Source organism: Cebus imitator, unplaced genomic scaffold (assembly GCF_001604975.1).
Source record: "Cebus imitator isolate Cc_AM_T3 unplaced genomic scaffold, Cebus_imitator-1.0 Scaffold391, whole genome shotgun sequence".
Classification (NCBI taxonomy): Eukaryota; Metazoa; Chordata; class Mammalia; order Primates; family Cebidae; genus Cebus; species Cebus imitator.
In genome coordinates, this window is record NW_016107706.1 from 2,396,768 (window position 1) to 2,415,580 (window position 18,813).

At 43.8% G+C, this 18,813-nt stretch overlaps 1 protein-coding gene across 3 annotated transcripts in view; it reads right to left on the reverse strand.

The window, feature by feature from the left end:
- The window catches only part of ITGA9 (integrin subunit alpha 9), a 368,469-nt gene that overhangs the window by 55,045 nt on the left and 294,611 nt on the right, over positions 1–18,813 (reverse strand). For 2 of the 3 annotated variants that reach the window (XM_017508435.1, XM_017508440.2), the window contains one exon: positions 15,656–15,763. In XM_017508435.1, the coding sequence (XP_017363924.1) occupies positions 15,656–15,763 (108 nt within the window). Of the gene's footprint in view, positions 1–7,553; positions 7,667–15,655; positions 15,764–18,813 lie in introns of those variants that run through there. The other variant, XM_017508439.2, reaches the window with a different exon arrangement.

Sequence of the window (18,813 nt, forward strand, 5' to 3'; positions counted from 1 at the left end):
AACCTCTTCCACTACTTTTCTGAGGGTACACACACCAGAGCAGTGAAAAGTGAAACCTCGGTGTCATTCATTAAGTCTCAAGTTTCAAGGACTTCATGGGAGGCCTGAAATATGCTTTAGGTCATAAATTTAGATTAAAGAGAAGTAAGTGAGGTTGGCTTGGTGACAGCTGGGGAGAGCATTACTTCTCAGCATCTAACAATGTTCAGGCGTTCCTTTTGGTCTGAAGAAACTTGGGGTGTGTGTCAGAAAAGTGTTTTCCTGTTTTTGTGCTTCGGAAGCATACACAATTAGTCCTTGGCAGGTTAAATGAGAACCATGTGTTTCTCGGCAATGGCGGATAAGCTCTGTTTATCCTCAGTGAGACTTCCTGTTACCGACTTTGGTAACAACCCATCACCCCCGCCACGGCAGGGCTCTGTGTCATGTTGCTTTTAAGGAATGAATGCAAGCAAACTCCTCATCACCAACGTTTAACGCCTATTCATGTAGCAGACCAGAAAACACCAGGCACCTACACATCGGCATTCAACCGGCCCACAGGCTGGCAATGAAGCGTTAATGCTTCCAGATGTCACAGCAGCTGCGAGCACAAGACATTTGGGCTCCCTGATAAGGCCGGGCGCCTTCAGTCGGCAGGGAGACAGCACTGCTGGCTTGATTTATTCTCTCTGGCCACACAGGTTAAAGGGCAGCCTCTGAACCACACTATGCACGGACAGCCCGAGCTGAAGCTTATCCCCCATCTAGGGGGTGTGTGTTGAGTGTAACTTGTGCACAGAAACACACAGTGTTTCCCTCTAGCCAAGCTCAAATTAACCAAGAGCCTAGGAACAGAACTCTTGTTCCAGAATTCAATCAGCCATCTCCCTTCTTTCAAGTGTTTGGCTTCTGTTGAGAAAAAGATTTAAGGAAAACCTAATCCTGACCCATTTCAGGAACTTGACTATTCAGCTTGCATTCATACATGTGCAGAAAGAAGAAAATGCAAAATAAAAAGAAACTTTGGGGCCATTACTGAGATCAGCAGTGTCTGTGTGGGAGAGAGAAGCTCAAGGGGGAGGAAATGTGTTCACATTACTGACCAAAGTTCGTAGAGTTTAATTTTACTCTGAGAAGCCTTCATTTCTGACAAGTGATTCAATCTCTTATTTCAAAATTTCACCTTCTTATTCTCACATTGAAATTGAGGCAAGCTCTGCATGCGTCAAAGGAATTTGTCAATATATTTCTACTGGGGGATCTCAAGTAGAGATGGAAGGATGTCCTGGAGCCAGACCCCAGCAGATGCGAGGCGCAACTGTGTGTCTGAGGATGCCACTCACAGAGTGGAAGCAGCAGCCATTTCTTTCATTTATCTGAGCACGCACTATGGTCTGGGCACCAAATGTTGGGGACACACAGAAAATAAGGACCTTGCCCTTTATTCTCATGGCGTTTTTAATCTCCTGGAAGAAGACTGACAATGAAAGAGTAATTTCACACAGTGATGAGTGCTATGAACGAAACAACACACAAATGGGACAGAGAGTAATGGCGTTTTGCAACTTTAAGTAAAGTGTTCAGGGAAGACTCATTGAGAAGGTGAACTCTGGGCTCACACCTGCATAATGAGAAGGAGCCACCTACGCAAAGATGGGAGGCAACAGTGTTCTCCGCAGAGGCAGGTGCAAAGGGCCTGAGGCAGGCCATCTGCAAAGGCATCTGGGAGGGCTTGACAGAGAGGACATATGAACTGGGTCTTGAAGAATGAGTAAGCTCTCCACAGCCAGGAGGGAGGGAGAAGCCATTGGCAAGGGCTGGGGGCCCAGAGAAGTGCAGAGTGAGACCCTTTAGCAGCCTTCGTGGTCCACAGAGGCTGGAAGACAAGGTCAGGGGCGAGGGGCTATTGGAGAAAGTGGCCTGGAAAGAAGGGTTGGACGTCACGCGAGGTTTTGGCCATTAGGATTTCCGTGATGTTTTCACTGAGAGTTTCAGGAGTGTTTCTGAGCATTAACACACAGAAATTATTAGGACTAGAAGCTGGTGAGAGAAATTGCTAGGACTAAAGTGCTCAGATGGTAAACCAGGTCTTTACTGCCTGAGTAATAACGGTTTGTGATGAGGAGGGGTTGGATGGAAAGGCACAGGTCTTGCTCAGTTTTGAATTTTTATTTGGAGAATATGGTGAGAGTGGGGAGGACACCCTAGGATGGGAAAGATCATTAAAGGACTTGCAATCTTTTTTGGAAGAGAAGGGGGAAGTCAAGGTAATGGCTCAACTTCTCTACAAGAGGGAAGGAGGCAATTGTTTTTCATTTTAGCTAAGAAAAGGTGATGGAGCACGGAGAACTGTGGACAGTCAGAACAAGGAATTTGAGGAATACCAGCATGGCTTAACAAAGAGAACTTGCTGGAAATGCGGTTCTGTTGTACTGGGGAGACATCTCGATTGTATTCTGTCCAAAGGTAGAGGGTTGGATCATATAATCCCCCAAATCCACCTCCTTCTACAGGAGAGAGGTTTCTAATCCTTGTTAGAAGAAACCTCTCACCCAGAGAGCTAGCTTGGTACAGGCAGCCCTTGAATTTCTACAGAAGAACTGAGGGTGAAGGAGGGGAAAAAAGCAGCATGTGTTCATGATGGGGAAGAGCAGCAGAGAGAAAAATGTGCGTCATTCAGTTTTGGTTTAGGTTACTTGCTGGGCTGTTTAAAGTGCCAGGCCTGGCTCTTACACAAGTCTCAGCTCCAATAAGCAGGCTGCAGGGGAGGCTTCTTGTTGCAATTATCCTCCAAGCATAGCTAAGTCATAAAATCCAGGACTTTTCTGATATGAAATGTGCAGGCTTTAAAAATGAGTGCCACTGTCAACTGTGGCTGCCAGCAAAATAAGTGATTCACATTGCGGCAGAAAACTCCCCCAGAGTGAAGGCTAATGAGAACACACACAGACTTCTGGATGTCCAGTCTGAACCCCATATAAGGGCAGTACAGGGGCTGGCATTTCAAAGGTCAGAAATTAATTAGGGCTAAAATCAAGGGGGAGAGAATTCTCAGGAAAGACCAAGACAGACTTGGCAAGGACTTCATGGGCAAAGAAGATCTTGTTGCAAACTCCTGTAAGATAGCTTTGGTCCCTGCCACTTCTGAATAAAAGTCTCCGTGATATTGTCCCTGACCACTCCATTTAAAATTGCAACCTTTCCCAATCCCTATCCTCTTGCTTTTAACATTTTTCTCCGTCTCATTTACCATCATGTAATAAACTATATGCTTTACTTATTATGTGTCTTTCCCCACCAGAATGTAAGCTACATGAGGGCTGGAAATTACTTCTTGTCTGTTTCCCTCTCTGCAGTCGGTGCTTAGCATATGCTGGGTGCAAAGTATTTGTTGAAAGAATGAACACGATTAAAAAATCCCCACCACAGCCTCTTGCGGTGAGGACTGTCATCAGCATTTTACAGATAAGCAAATGGGAGAGAAGAGATTTAAGTATCGGGCTTCTTAATTATGAACAGACAAAGGAATCCCCGGGGATCTTGCTGAAGTGAAGGCTCTGACTCGGCAGCCCTGGGTGGGCCTCCGTTCTGCGACCACGCCTCAACTTCCAGGGGGTGCTAAAGCCGCTGGACAGCTACGCACCCAGACAAAATGAGGGCGCAAGTCCCTGCGGGTGGCTGCTGAAGGAAGTAAAAATGTTTTACTCCAAAACAGATTTCTTTGACACAGTTTGAAATGGCTGCTGCAGGGCCAGCAGACAGAAGTGGACTTGCAAAGCTGTCTCTTGTGGGGAAATTTTGCATCTGTAGAGAATTTCCATGAACGCAGCCAGGCCTTCTCTTTCTAGGCCTTTCCTAGATCTAGGACAGATTGAGTCTGACACCTTTACAAGTCTGAAAAAAAATTAACCATCTATTCTTTCTGGGGGTTATGACCTGGGAAGCTTCATCTACATAACAACACCCCCCTTGCTAGCCACGCCTCCTTCTTTCTCTCCCCTGTAACGTGTCTTGCCATGAAAGCCTGGCTGTGGCCATTCTCTGGGCCTGCATTCTTTCCATAACCTCAAGATGATATATAAGCTTCTGTACCGTACTGGGGGGTGGGGTCTTCACCCTGAAGGCTCCCGTGTATACAGTTAAACAAATCTGTGTGCCTTTTCTCCCATTATCTGCCTTTTCTGAGTTGATTTTTCAGTGAGGCTTCAAAGGACCAGCGGTTCCCTATGACCCCATACTGTACAGCTGTGGCAGGGTGAGCCCCCAAACTGGGGTTTGGCCTGGGAGGGCCTGTGCGTTTTGGCTTCCTAAAGGAAAGAATTTGAGAGCAAGCCCAGAGAATAAAGTGAACGCAAGTTTATTAAAAAATCGAAGAAATAAAAGGTAGTTACCTCATAGGTAGCAGAGCCTCAAGGGCTGCTGCTTGGCTAATTTAACGGCTATTTCTTGATTAAATGCGAAACAAGGGGTGGATTATTCGTGAGTTTTACAGGAGAGGGGCTGGGAATTATCAGAACTCAGGTTCCTTCTCTTTTCAGACCATATAGAGTAAGTTCTAGGAGCTGCCATGGCATCTGTAAATGGCCATGGTGCTGGTGAATTATCATTAGTGTCGCCATCTTGGTTCTGGCTGGATTCAGCTGGCTACTTTACCATATCCTTCTTTAGCAGCGGGGTCTCTGCGACCTGTCTGGAGAAACAGTCCTGCTGAACTCCTATTTCACAGTGAACCCTACTGTCAGGAGTGAACAACAGCCTAGCCACTTACCAACTGACCTTGGCCTTCCCTCTAACTCTTTCTTGCCTCAGTTTCCTCACAAAATTATCATAAAGATTAAATGAATTTGTTCTTCTAACGTGCTTGATACAGTACCTCTGCACTATACCTATCTGTAATAAGTTAGTAAGAATTCATTACTTTTTGGTCTGAATCTATCAGCTTTATCTCTGACTCCTAAGGGAGCATTATTAAAGTTATGTTCTACTTCACCAAAATAGGAGAAGTCAACATTTATGCTGAGAACCACGATAATATATCACAAAATGAGAAGTGTCTCCTGGATACATTATGCGAAGCTTTTGAGACAGGTTCCTAAAAGTGGAATTGTTGGTATTCATATTTTAAATTTTGGTGGTTATTGTTAAATTGCCTTTCATACCAGCAGTATTTGAAAGTGCTCATTTCTCTTCATCTTAACCAACAATGGATCTTAAAAGTTTTTTAGATTTTTGCCAGTTTAATGAGAAGAAAAACCTCATTTTAAGTTTGCATTGCTCTATCAGTGAGGCTAGGCATCTTTCTCTGTTTGCTATTAAAATTTCTGCTTGAACTCCTGGCCTCAAGAGATCCTCCTGCCTCAGCCTCCCAAAGTGCTGGGATTACAGGCATGAGCCACCATACCCAGCCACTAAAATTTCTTTTGTGAATTTCCTGTTCATATAACTTTAACCATTTTTTTGTAGAAGTAATTTATATATTATCTATTTGTTAACCATGTTGTAAATATGTTCTCCCAAATATCTTTTCCCTTATGATGCATTTTGATCACATAAAAGTTTAACTTTTTATAGATTAAATTTGTTAATCTTTTCTTTATGGTTTTGGGATTTTATGACTTGCTTAGGAAGAAGAGAAGAGCTTCCCATCTAAAGATTATGAAAATACTCAGTTCTGCAAATACTTTTTTAACATAAAACTTTAATTCACCTTTTTTGTTTGTTTGTTTTTTTCTGTGAAGTACACACGGGCTTTCTATAATTTCTTCCCAAAGGGATAGCCAATTGTCTTCATGTCATTTACTGAAGTCTATACACGGCCACTGTTTTGGAATGATATTTCATCAAATATTTTTTTTTTCTGTTCCCTTTTCTCTTTCCTCTTTCTCTGCAACTCCAATCGTATATATCTTGATATGCTTTGTGGTGTCCCATGAAGCACACCAAAGGCCTCTGGGGCTTCGACCATTTTGCTCATTTTTTCCTTTTTCTTTCTGTTCTTCAGATTGGATAATCTGTACCGTAATCCACCTTCAAGTTCACCGATTCTTTGTCAGCTCAAATACGCTATTGAGTCCCTCTAATGAATTATTCATTTCACGTGTTTTACTTTCTCTTTTAATTTTTTCTTTTCTTTTTTTTAAAATTAAGACAGAGTTTCACTCTGCTGCCCAAGCTGGAGTGCGGCAGCACAATCTCGGCTCACTGCAACGTCCACCTCCTGGGTTCAAGCGATTCTCCTGCCTCAGCCTCCTGCGTAGCTGAAATTACAGGCACCTGCCACCACTCTTGTGTAACTTTTTGTAGAGATGGGGTTTTACCACGTGGCCAGGCTGGTCTCAAACTCCTAATCTCAGGTGATCCACTTGCCTCGGCCTCCCAAAGTGCTGGGAATACAGGCGTGAGCCACTGCACCCAGTCAGGTGTTTCATTTATTTTTTGAGACAGAGTCTTGCTCTGTCATCCAGGCTGGAATACCAGTGGCGTATCTCAGCTCACTGTAACCTCTGCCTCCCAGGTTGAAGGGATTCTCCTGCCTCAACCTCCTGAGTAGCTGGGATTTGAGGTGCCCGCCACCACTCCCAGCTAATTTTTGTATTTCTTGTAGAGACTGGGTTTCACCATGTTGGTCAGGCTGGTTTCCACCTCCTGACCTCAGGTGATCCAACCACTCTGCCTCCCAAAGTGCTGGGATTATAGCCACTGCCCGGCCTGTGTTTTACTTTGAATTCCAAAATTCCCTCTTCGTTCTTTTTATAATTTCCATCTATTTTATTATTCATTTATTTAATTTCTACCTATTTTAATTCATTCATTGATATTACTGATGTTCTCTACTTGATGAATCACTGTTGTCATACCTTAATTATTTAAACCTGATTTTACTTCTTTAAACATTTACAATAGCTGCTTTCAAGTCTTTGTTAAGTCCTGCATCTTGGTTCCTCAGAGACAATTTTTATTAGCTAGCTTTTTTTCTTCCCATACAGCACATGAGATATATACACGATATATACATGATATATACATGATATATACATGATATATGCAGTGTGTGTGCGTGCGTGCGTGTGTGTGTGTGTATTTAGATTGGACATTTTAGACAATATATTGTAGCAATTCTGGATTCTCACCCCTCCCACTGGGGGGTAGTTGTTACTGTTTTGGTTGTGCCTGGTGGAACTCTTTGGAGTCTGTTTTCCCTGAAGTGTGCAGTCTCTGATGTTCCTCCCCTGGCAAACTATATATTGCCTATCTCTCTCTCTCTCACTTGTTTTTATTTTTAAGCCTTTTGTAACAGCTTAGTGATCAGTCACTGACTGGTCAGAAGCTATATGTAAACATCTTGATCTCGGACGCATTTCCCCCTCAGCTGGTGGGTCTGTGTCTCTGGAGAAAGCATTGGAAGATCAGGGAGCTTACAGCTTCATCTCTTACCTCCTGTATTCACAAGCCCTCAGAGCCAATCAGTTGACTATCTTTTTTTTTTGGGGGGAGACAATAACAATTTTTACAATAGGGATACTTTCTTTTTTTTTTTTTTTTTTTTGAATAAAGGTTATCACTCCAACACAACACTAACTAGCAGGGGACTCATGCTTGTTCCTCACTTTGGTCCAAGTTTCCTCTAGGTTTCTGGCCAAGGGTCTTTGTCAAGCTGAGGAAGTCTCCTTTTATGCCTTTCTTGCTGGAAATGTAATAAAAAACCATAAATAAATGTTGAATTTAGTTTTTAACTTTTGAAAAGCCCTTTTCAAGATTATCATTTGGTTATTTTTCATTTAATCCTTTTAATATTAATAATAATATATAATGAATTATATTAATCAGTTTCCTCAGGGAGAACCAACTTAGCCTTCTTGGATTATGTCCAGGAAGAATACAGAAGAAGATATTCTTCTTCTAATAAGAATCAATTTGCAATTTATTCAGAACTTTCATATCTGTTTTCAAAGTGAGTTTGGCTTAGTGCGTTCTATTTTGGTGTGCGTGTGCCCTCTCCCCATTTCTGGTTTCTGTACTAGGGTTCCATTCGTTTTGTAGAATGAGTCGCTTATCTTTTCCACTCTCTCCAGCAGCTTTTATAACATAGGAATTATACATTTCTTGAAATCTTACTAGAACCTGCCTATATAGCTATCTGGGTCTGTGATGTTTTTTTAAGATATAGATCTTTGTCTACTTTTACATTTTTTTCCAAGATAATCAGTCTAGTTGGACTTTTTTTAACCTCATGCATATTTTATTAAGATTTTATATCTTTGTGTGAATAAAATCGTGGAAAGATTTTTTTTTTTTAAGCCAGGGTCTATCAACCAGGCTGGAGTACAGTGGTGTGAACATGGCTCACAGCAGCCTTGACCTCCTGGGCTCAAGGGATCCTCCCACTTCAGCCTCCCAAGTAGCTGGAACCACACGCATGTGCCACCAGGCCCGGCTAATTTGTTTTTCATTTTTTGTGGAGACGGGGTCTTACTTCCTTGTCTAGGCTGGTCTTGAACTCCTAGGCTCAAGGCTTTTCTTGCCTTAGCCTTCCAAAGCGCTGGGATTACAGGCGTGAGCCAACCGTGTCCAGCTCAAAAGATGTTATAATTTTTACATCTTCATACAAGTATGGTTTTTGTTTTATAAAAAGTATTTCTAGTGTTTTTTGGTATCATCACTCTGTATTTCTTGATGAAACTTGCTCTAGGTTTGTCTATTTTTTTTGGACAAAAAAAGCAGCCTTTGATTTTTGCTAATGTGGAATACTTTTGTTATCACTATTTTTTCGATTTCATGATATGCTTCGTCTTTAATAATACCTTCATTTTACTTTGTTCGAGTTGGGTTTACTTTCTCGTCCCTTGTCTAGCTTTTATGTCGCCAATTTAGTTCACTTATTTTCAGTCTTCCCTGCTTTTCACATGTAAGTAGTGGCACTTCCTCTGTGCTGGTCTTGTCTAAATCCCGTTGGTTTTGATACGAACAACTGCTGTCTTTCACTTCTAATTTGTTCGTTCCTTCAACTTTGATTTTTTTATCCAGAAAGTTAATTTCAACGCGTTTAAAACTTCCCGGGTGGATTTGGTTTCGCTGGTTGCTTGCCTAACCTTTTGTTTTTAGCTTCCAAATTTACCGCACTGTGGTCAGACACTGTGGCTTCCATTACTTTGACTTTTAAAATTCTATTGATACTTTTTTGTGGTGTTATATGTAATTTGTAAATGTTCGCATTTGAAAAGAATGCGCATTCCCTTACTTACGTAAGGATCTCTGTTAACTACTCCACATAAATTCGTTTCTTCAGTCCTTACACTGTGAGATAGGTACTACTATTAGCTCATTTTACACATGAAGAAAATAAGATTGGGGAGTTTAGGTAACTTCCTCAAGGTTACCATAGCAGGTAAACGACAGAGCACGAATGAAACTCGGACATTCTGACTCGTTCTGTCTTGGTCTCTGTATAAGTGATCACAACTGCCAGTTGCATTATTCAAATATTCATTATTTTACTCCTACTTGTGTGATGATTTTTGAGAGAAAAGCATTAAATTTTCTTGCAATGACTGTGAATGTGTCAATTTCTCTTTGTGTTTCTATGTTTAAAACTGTGTTGTTGGTTACATAAAATTTATGTTACAAATTCTTAGTGGGCTAAATCTTTAACACTCTGAAATATATTGTTTTTTGCCCTGTTTAATGTTTGAGAGGTTTGGGTTTTAATTATACTTTATTTGCTGTTAATATTACTATACTTGATTTCTTCGGGTTAATATTTGCCTTTTTAAAAAATGCCTTATATTCTGAGTAACTTTAAAGGTGTATTTCTTACCAGTTATTTGGTGCTTGGATTTTTAAAATTCCAATCTGACAGTGTTTTTCAGTAGGGCATTTAATCCATTCATTATTATTTTGATTATTGAAATATTTAGGTTTATTACTTCCATCTTATTAAAAGGATTTTTACAACTAAGTTCACAAAGGATATGTTACACATATATTTTTTTCTTCATAAATTCTTTCCTTTCAGATTGTTTTGAATTTTATTATGTTTTATTCTTTAGTGGTTTGGATGTCCTATATTGTTTTTATGGTTGCCCTTGCAATTTTACATATTTAAACATTTATTTTACCAAATCCTTGAGCTAATTGGTGCATAAACTTGTCCCCCAAGCATGACAAGAATCTTAACTAGCTTTCATTTCCACCTCTCTTGACTTCTAACGGTTGTATTATGATCATCTGATATTTTCTTTCCAGATTGCTATTTAAAAAAAGGAATAGTAAGTTTAACTGGCTTGTTCTTCTGCAATGCATTCTCAGAAAATCCAAGTTCCTAATACACTACTTTATGCTTTTATATTCATTCTACTCTACGGCTCATGCTGAGGTTTCGTTTGAATGATCAAACTCTTACATTTGCAAATCTCTAGTTTTTTCTGCTTCATGGAAACACTGCCTTTCTACATTGCTCTGAAGACATCAGTCTTGCTTATTCAGAAGCCTCCTGGTGGCCTTGTTACTGCACCCTCTGGAATCAGTTCTGTTGATTATAGTTACTTCCTCTCTGCCTTGGTGTTGATGCTGCTCCTCGGGTGGGTGATTCTTGGAGGTCTGCTCATCGTCTGTCTGTCCTCCTGACTGAGCCTGCCTCTGGTGATCAGGCAGTGGGCAGCACTTTCAGGAGCAGGGTGCAATTCAGCACAATGGGAAGCAGATGAACTTGGAGTCAGGCCTGGTTACAAACTCAGCTCTATTTTTTAGCAGCTGTGTCAGGTTGGGCAAATCTTTGATGCCTGGTTCTTCAATTTGGGTTAATGACCTTACATTATGGAGGTGCCGTGCGATTAAATTTGACAGCACATGAAAAAGGCTTTGAAAGCCTTGGGACAGCAAATACATGGTATTCATGTTGAGGGTGGCGGTCAGTTATTTAGGAGCAATTTCTTCATTCTTTAGCCTTGGATTATATCGACTGATTTGATGGCCCCAACTTAACAAGCTCCTCCAGCTCATCCTTGGGGAAAACAATTCATTCCTTCATTTATGTCTAATTTTAAGCTCCTGTTATGGTCAGTGATATATCAGGTGCACATTTTCTTCATAGGGATATGAACAGCCTCATTATAAAGTCATTGAAGTTCCCACATCAACTGACTCATTGTGGGATACTCACCCTACGACACAGGCAGCCCTGTCTAGTATATATGCATGGGGAGGGAGGATTTTACAATTTACTAAAATATGAGTCCTGGCACCAACTTGGAATATTCTAACAGATGTTGGTATTCATGTTAGATTGAAATCAATATCCTAATGGTACCCTATGGCAAAGATATTGATGTATCTCCTTAGAAAATTATCATTCATCCCCACCCAATTTTTCCTCCTGGAAATCAGGCCAGTTCTTTAGAATCACTGCCCCATAGCAAGCACAGAGCAAGACAGAGAGGCCAATATTTTCCGTTGGTTTTGCAGGAAGAAAGAATGGTATGACAATCATTTTATATCTTTTCTAGAATAACACTGGAGTTCTTTGAAAAGCCCAGTACTTTCACCTGGAATAGAAGTTCTAGCCCTTCACTCTCTGTTAACCATCATTTATGACTTTTTCCCTTCCTGCATATTAACAAGAGCCCAACCCCAAAGCCTTCTGTTCCAGTGTGAGAAAGCTGCTTGCAGATACAGGTTTTTAGCTTCATCAAGTGAAGCTTGCAGTCTGAGATAAATCTTCCATCTCTTCCCCTGAACTTTCAGGCATTGTGAGTAAAGCTTAACTTTGGACAGACCACCACCCCCTTCCCTTCATGAGCCGTGAAGCTTGTGACGGATGTGTTACCTTGATGCAATCTTAGACCTGTGCTCAGCGGCTGTGCTACATGGTTATCTCTGCAGAAGAATGGCAATAAAGTGAAGCAGTTCAATTTTTCAGGTCCGTTCTGAAAAACTAAGAAGGCCGGGTGTGGTGGCTCATGCCTATAATCCCAGTACTTTGGGAGGCTGAAGTGGGTGGACCATGGGGGGCCAGATTGAGACCATCCTGGCCAACATGGTGAAACCCTGTCTCTACTAAAAATACAAAAACTTAACTGGGCATGGTAGCATGCAACTGTAGTCCCAGCTACTCGGAAGACTGAGGCAGGAGAATCGCTTGAACCTAGGAGGCGGAGGCTGCAGTGAGCCAAGACTGTGCCACTGCACTCCAGCCTGGCGACAGGGCGAGACTCTGTCTCAAACAAACAAAAAAACTGAGAAGAAGATATATCTTTACTGCAAGCAGAAATCTCTGAGGAGCAAGTGGCCACAGCCTGCCTCCCACAAGCTGCCTGGCTCACTCTATTTCATTCCTGGAAATTAGGTGAGTTCTTTAGAATGACTGTCCAATAGAAGGAACAGAGTAAGCCAGGGAGATCAACAGCTACTGCTCATTGCAGCAGACCAAGGGTGGCTTGCTGACAATGTCCACGACGTGTAGTTAGACAGAATCCAGTAGCAAACAGGGAGCCTGGCCTTCTCCATGCCTAAGTCAGCAGACAGGAGGGTCCAGGTCTACAGCACACACACGATGTACCCCAGATGAGTGATTAATTTACCAACTGTCAGAGGAAATGACTGTGTTTTAGTACTGTCATTCTGCCAAAATATCTAACTGCTGTGCATCCTGCAGAAGGCATGTGGAACACTTATTCTTGCCTGTTTGTATAAGAGCCAGGCAAACAGAATGGAAAATTAGTTGTAGCTCCCAACACAGCAGATACTTGTCACACACTCACACGTGGTGACTGTTCCTCTATCTGGAATGTTCTCTTCTTCACCTGTTCTCTTGTGAACGCCATATCCTCTAAGTCCTGACTTGGAGAGCTTCCTTTGTGAAGCACTGAACCTCTGTAGCATCCTTGGGCCTGGGCATGCCTCCATGACTGCATTTATTAGACGGTATTACAATGGCATTTTACATATGTTTCCTGTGAGACAGTGGGTTCTGGGGCAGATGTGGGCCTTACTCCTTTTCTTGGAGCCTGGCATGTAATAGGTGCTTGCTGAGCCGTGTGTGCAGAACAAGTCAAGAATGACTTCTTATCTGGTAATTATGCTATTTTAGATAGACTAGAGAGGCCTGTCATTCTTCCCCTCTATTATTTTTATGGTAATTCCAAACTGGCTTCCTGATGGACAGACACTAGGTCCACAGTGACCTGTTTCATTTTTTTACTGTGCCGTGGGAAGTCAGCGCCGGGTCCACACAACCCCAGTGAGTGGGAAGCAGTGGAAATCGATATCCTTTCCTCAGGTCACCCACTGTGGCTCTGTTTCTAAGTTAAATGCAAGCACAGCAGAGGGACTCAGAGACATTTGCTACAAGGAAAGAAGATCACGAGCCCACGGGAGTTTGGAGTGGTTACACTTCATTAGGCTCCCCATAAAAAGCTCCCCTATATAAGCCAGGAACTCTCCACTTACAGACAGCTGGACCTCAAGAAATCCTTTGGCAAACACAAAAGACTCTTTGGTGAAAGCTAGAGGCAGGTTGGTCCTGCCCAGGGACCCCAGAGGCAGCCCCAGAGACTTCTAAATGAACTGAGCCAACAATCAGAAAACTGCCAGACACAGGTCAATAGGTGGGGTGACAGCCCAGGGCCCACAAGGCCAGTAAGCTCACCCCCAGCATGCTCTGTGGATGGTGATCACAGGCAATACAGACACCAAGGGCACTGTTAAAGAGAGAGAAACAATTTGAGGGTCCCAAGGGTGTGGAGAGGAATGACAGATGAGCCTTCCCTCCATGCCTATAATCTGTTTCTAGCTTCAGTTGGCTTAACATGTCCAGCTGGTGCCCAGCGGCTCAGTAGCCTGTTGGAGGCTGGGGAATGGTGGTGGTGGGAGTGGGGGTGGGGAGAGAATGCCACCAGGCCAAAGGGTCACCTCCTAGTGCAGTACAGAGAATGAGTGCTGGTTTCTCCTTATAGGACTGAATTTCACTTGCACCAAGCCACCCAAGTCCCCAGAATGAAAGCCCTGCTCCATCCAAAGTCCCAGAAGGCCATAGTGGAGACCGTCATGAGCTCTGAGTCACACCTGACCGAGTGAGCATTCTCAGGCCCTGCTGAGCAAGGGAGGGGCTGCGCCACAGGAGGCCCTGGCTGAGGGCTTTAAGGTGGAGGGTGTGCCAGCCGCGGGCCTCTGAAACAAGCACCTGGGGACTCCTACCTCTTCACTACAGCACCTCACGCACTCGCCTTCATGTTTCTACTCTCGTCGTCATTCTGGGCTCAGTGGTGACCATTTATAAGAACACAGAGAGCTTTCCTGCTTGCTTAGTGAGATTTGCCAGTGAATTCACGTTTCCATACCATGAAGCTGCCCACAGCCTTTGACCGTAGGCTGGGCTATCCAGATGGAGACCTGGCCGTCCTAGGGAATTCTGTTACAGACTTCATGAAGATTCTAAATACAGCTTTGAAAATCCAAAGGATTTGTTCCTCAGAAGCCAAAGAACGAGTGCAGCCAGCTCACACCACCTGAGTGTCTGAGGGTCCACTAGGCCAGACGGAGAGCCAGGCAGTTCTCCAGATTTTCAGGAAACCGCTAATGCCTTCCATGCAAGCCAGCTCTTTGTGAGTGTGAGCCAAAGTCCCTTCCAGTGGCTTTTCCTTGGCTCAATGATCAGTAAAGAGGAAAAGGGGTGTCCTTCGTTTTGGGGTACCTTCAGAATCTAAGTGACTTAAATGTCTGTTTTGGTCAATAGATGATTTTGCTCATAGGAAAAAAAATGTCTCTCTGCAACACTGTAGATGTTCACGTGAACAACTCGGAAAGCACACGCTAGGAAGGGAGTACTCCTAGCCGCTGGGGAAAAGGCGGCGTGGTCACTACGGTTGATGATATTTAAGAGGGTAGCCTAGAGCCTGTGTGGTTTGCACACCTCATGCTAAGTTCCGACCACAGCACGCCATAGGTACAGAACACTGGGGGCTTTCTTCTGCTGGGTCAGCACAGCCCACTGCCAAGGCCATGCCATGGAACATGAATGGAACATCATGAGGGATGTTAACAACTGAGTCGGCATCTTGAGAGGAGTGACCTGTTCTATAGGCAACATTCACATGGCCCTGGTTTTCAGCCCACATGACCCAGAAGGCAGCAATGCCAGAAACTCTCATTCCCATTGCCAATGTTTTCTGAACCTCCGCCCTGTGGGATGGGTCCTCTTCAACTCTGGGCTCAGATGTGTCACCTGCTATGGGTTTTGCTGCCCTGATTTTCAAGCTACCTATGAAGAAACCATCCCTTTGGCTGAATGTCCTTTACATGCCCCTATAGAGAGCAATGCTTCCACGATCCTCTCAACACGGACTGCAGGCACTTTCCCTGTGCAAAATGCATTCAGACACACGCAACTGCAGACAGCTGCTGGGGGTTCCCAGAGCCGGCGAGTCCATCCCAGGAGTTGGTACATAATCAACCCTTCCCCATCCCCAAAGAGAGACCTCTCATGGCATTAGCCAAATGGTTATAGTACAGAAGTTCAGGTATCACAGCTCTCCTGGCCTCTCCAGATTATGTCTCCAAAGGGTAGAATGAGTTAAATTTTCTGAGCCCTCGTGGTAGATGTCAGGGTGGGGTGGAATACAAAATTTGAATGGGCTGGCTCAAAGCTGAAAGCAATAATGAAAACAAATGGAGAACTCACCACCATTTCCTGGACATGAAACATCTCTGCACCATCAGACGACAGTCGATTAGGGAAAGAGATGCTGACAGATGACCCTGGAAGGGTGCTCGGGCCAGTGTTGTAGATCTGTGGGTGTGGAACACATACAGCAAGTCTCAGAGGAAAATAGCAGACCTCCATTTCCTGTCATGCAATATATATTCTAAGATTCTTGGAAATCATATATAGAAAATCTAAGGCTTGGATCTAGAAGGTCATGACTGGAAGTGAACTACTGAACGATGGGAAATTTCAACAAAACAGAAACACTGCTAACATGCATTTAAAAATCCCTCACTTTGAAATTACCGTATTCCCTTTCAGCATTTTTTGGTCTTCCTACTAAGAATTCTTTTTCTTTTTACATGCATAGGAATTTAGTCATAGACTGTTACACTTGGTGAAAACTCAGACATCATAATTTAGTCCAGTGGTTCTCAAACTTCAGCATAACATCAGAACCACTGGAGGGGCTTATTAAAACACACACTGGTGGGGGTCATGGAGTGGGGGTCATGCCCAGAGTTTCAGACCAGGCAGGTCTAGGATGGGGCTGGCAGTCACATTTCTAACACGGCCCCAGGAGGTGCTGATGCTGCTGGCCCAAGAACCTCCCCTTGAGACCCACTGATCTGGTCCAACCCCTTTCCTTTGCCAGTATGAGGCAGCTGAGGCCCTCAAGGACCGAGTGGGTCATCCCAAAACCAGGTGATCTAATATACAGGAAGGGCTGTGTTTACTGCAGCAGCCAGCCCATGTGCTTTCCAGGCCACCTGCGGCTCACCATGTGCACAACTGCACCCGTCTTCTGTCCCAGCATTTGGTTCTATAAAACTTTGCCCCTCTTGTTTTCCCTAGCATTTCTCCATTTTCTGTCTCCAGAAGTCAATCATTTCCTGAGAAATGAGGAAAAAGATGGAGGGCACGGAGACCAATAAGAGCAAGGAGGGAGAGAAAAAGCTGAACATGAAGCTCAAGGGAGAAACGGAATCTACAGAGGAATAAAAAAGGTGAGCAGATCTCCAGAGACACAAAGTAGATTCGCGGTTGCCTAGGGCTGGGGAGCAGGAAGAATAGGGAGTAAGCGTGACAGGCCCCCAAAGACGTCCAGGTCCTCATTTGTGGAACCTGTGAATGTTATGTGGCCGGGGGAATTTCGGTTGCTAATCAGGTGATCTTAAAATAAAGAGGTTATCTTAGATTATCCAGGTGAGCACATTGTACTCACAAGGGTCCTTCTAGAGGGAAACGGCAGAAGTTAGATCAGAAAGAGAACATCCTAAGACTCAGCCATCCATTGCTCGCTTTGGACAGGGAAGGGGGCCATGAGCCAAAGAATCCAAGTGGCCCTCAGAGGCTGAAAAAAGGCAACAAGTGGATTGTCACCGGTGCCAGGAACGGAGGCCTGACACTTTGGTTTTAGCCCAGTGAGGCCCATTTTGGACTTCTGTTCTCAGAACTGTAAGATAATACATTTGTGTTGTTTTAAGCCACAAATGTTGTAGTTATTTGTTACAGCAGCAAGAGGGAATTAATACAAGAAGTTATGTCAATGGGTTCGGAATTTTTCATTTTTCAGTTCAGAGGTCTCTTATTATTATTATTTTTTTGCACCTATTTATGCCATGAATTCATAGGGAATAGGTTCCAGCAGTTCAGGCTCCTCTCCACTGGTTCTCACAAAGTGTGCCTCTCTGGGGGATCAGGCTGGTACTTCAGTTGAACCCAGGTACCTTTCTCTTTGGCTTCCTTCTTCTTCTTCTTCTTTTTTTTTTTTTTTGAGACAGAGTCTCACTCTGTCACCCAGGCTAGAGTGCAGTGGTGCAGTCTTGGCTCACTGCAACCTCCACCTTCTGGGTTCAAGCGATTCTCCCTGGCTCAGCCTCCGGAGTAGGTGGCATTACAGGTGCCTGCCACCACGCCTGCCAAATTTTTAGATTTTAGTAGAGATGCGGTTTTACCATGTTGGCCAGGTTGGTCTCGAACTCATGACTTCAGGTGATCCACCTGCCTCAGCCTCCCAAAGTGCTGGGATTACAGGTATGAGCCACCGCGCCTGGCCGGCTTCCTTCTTTTTCTGATCATTTTCCTTCATGCGCTTCAGGAAGCTATCTTGACTCTTTACAGTCCTTAATGTGCTCAATACACACATTAATTCTCTTGGCAAGAATCTTGTCCTTAACTTGTTTGTATACAACAATGCCAACAGCATGCTGGTAACACTGTAGAGTCTTCAAGTTTAGCCATGGTCACACTGGTGGGGCATTCCTTTTTGAGCCGTGCCCATTCCCTTGATGTCTACAATATCACCTTTTTTACAGATTCCCACATATGTGGCCAAAGGAACAATTCATGTTTTCTTCTTCTTCTTCTTCTTCTTTTTTTTTTTTTTTGAGACAGAGTTTCGCTCTTGTTGCCCAGGCTGGAGTGCAATGGCATGATCTCGGCTCACCGCAACCTCTGCCTCCTGGGTTCAAGTGATTCTCCTGCCTCAGCCTCCTGAATAGCTGGGACTACAGACGCCTGCCTCCACACCTGGCTAATTTTTGTGTTTTTTAAAGTAGAGATGGGGTTTCACTGTTGGCCAGGCTGGTCTTGAACTCCTGACCTCGTGATCCGCCCACCTTAGCCTCCCAAAGTGCTAGGATTAGAGGTGTGAGCCACCGCGCCTGGCCCAATTCCATGTTTTCTAAAAGGCATAGAGAACATACAGCAGAGGCCTCTCCTCTTTCCCTTTGTGTTTGACATTTTGGTGAATTACTAGAAGATGGTGGTTCTGGCCAAAAGGCTGGAATTTCTTTTGGGGGTGGTCAGAATGTTCTAAAATTTTGCAACAACATGGATGGAACTGGAGTCATTACGTAAGTGAAATAAGCCTTGGGAGACTGAGTAGGCAGATTGCTTGAGGCCAGGAGTTCGAGACCAGCCTGGGCAATGTGGTGAAACCCCATATCTAAACCCCACCCCCAACCACCCAAAAAAAAATTAGCCAGGCATGGTGACATGCGCCTATCATCCCGGCTACTCAGGAGGCTGAAGTGGGAGGATTGCTTGAGCCCAGAAGGTTGAGGCTGCAATGAGCCGAGACTGCACCACTGCACTCCAGCCTGGGTGACAGTGAGACACTGTCTAAAAAA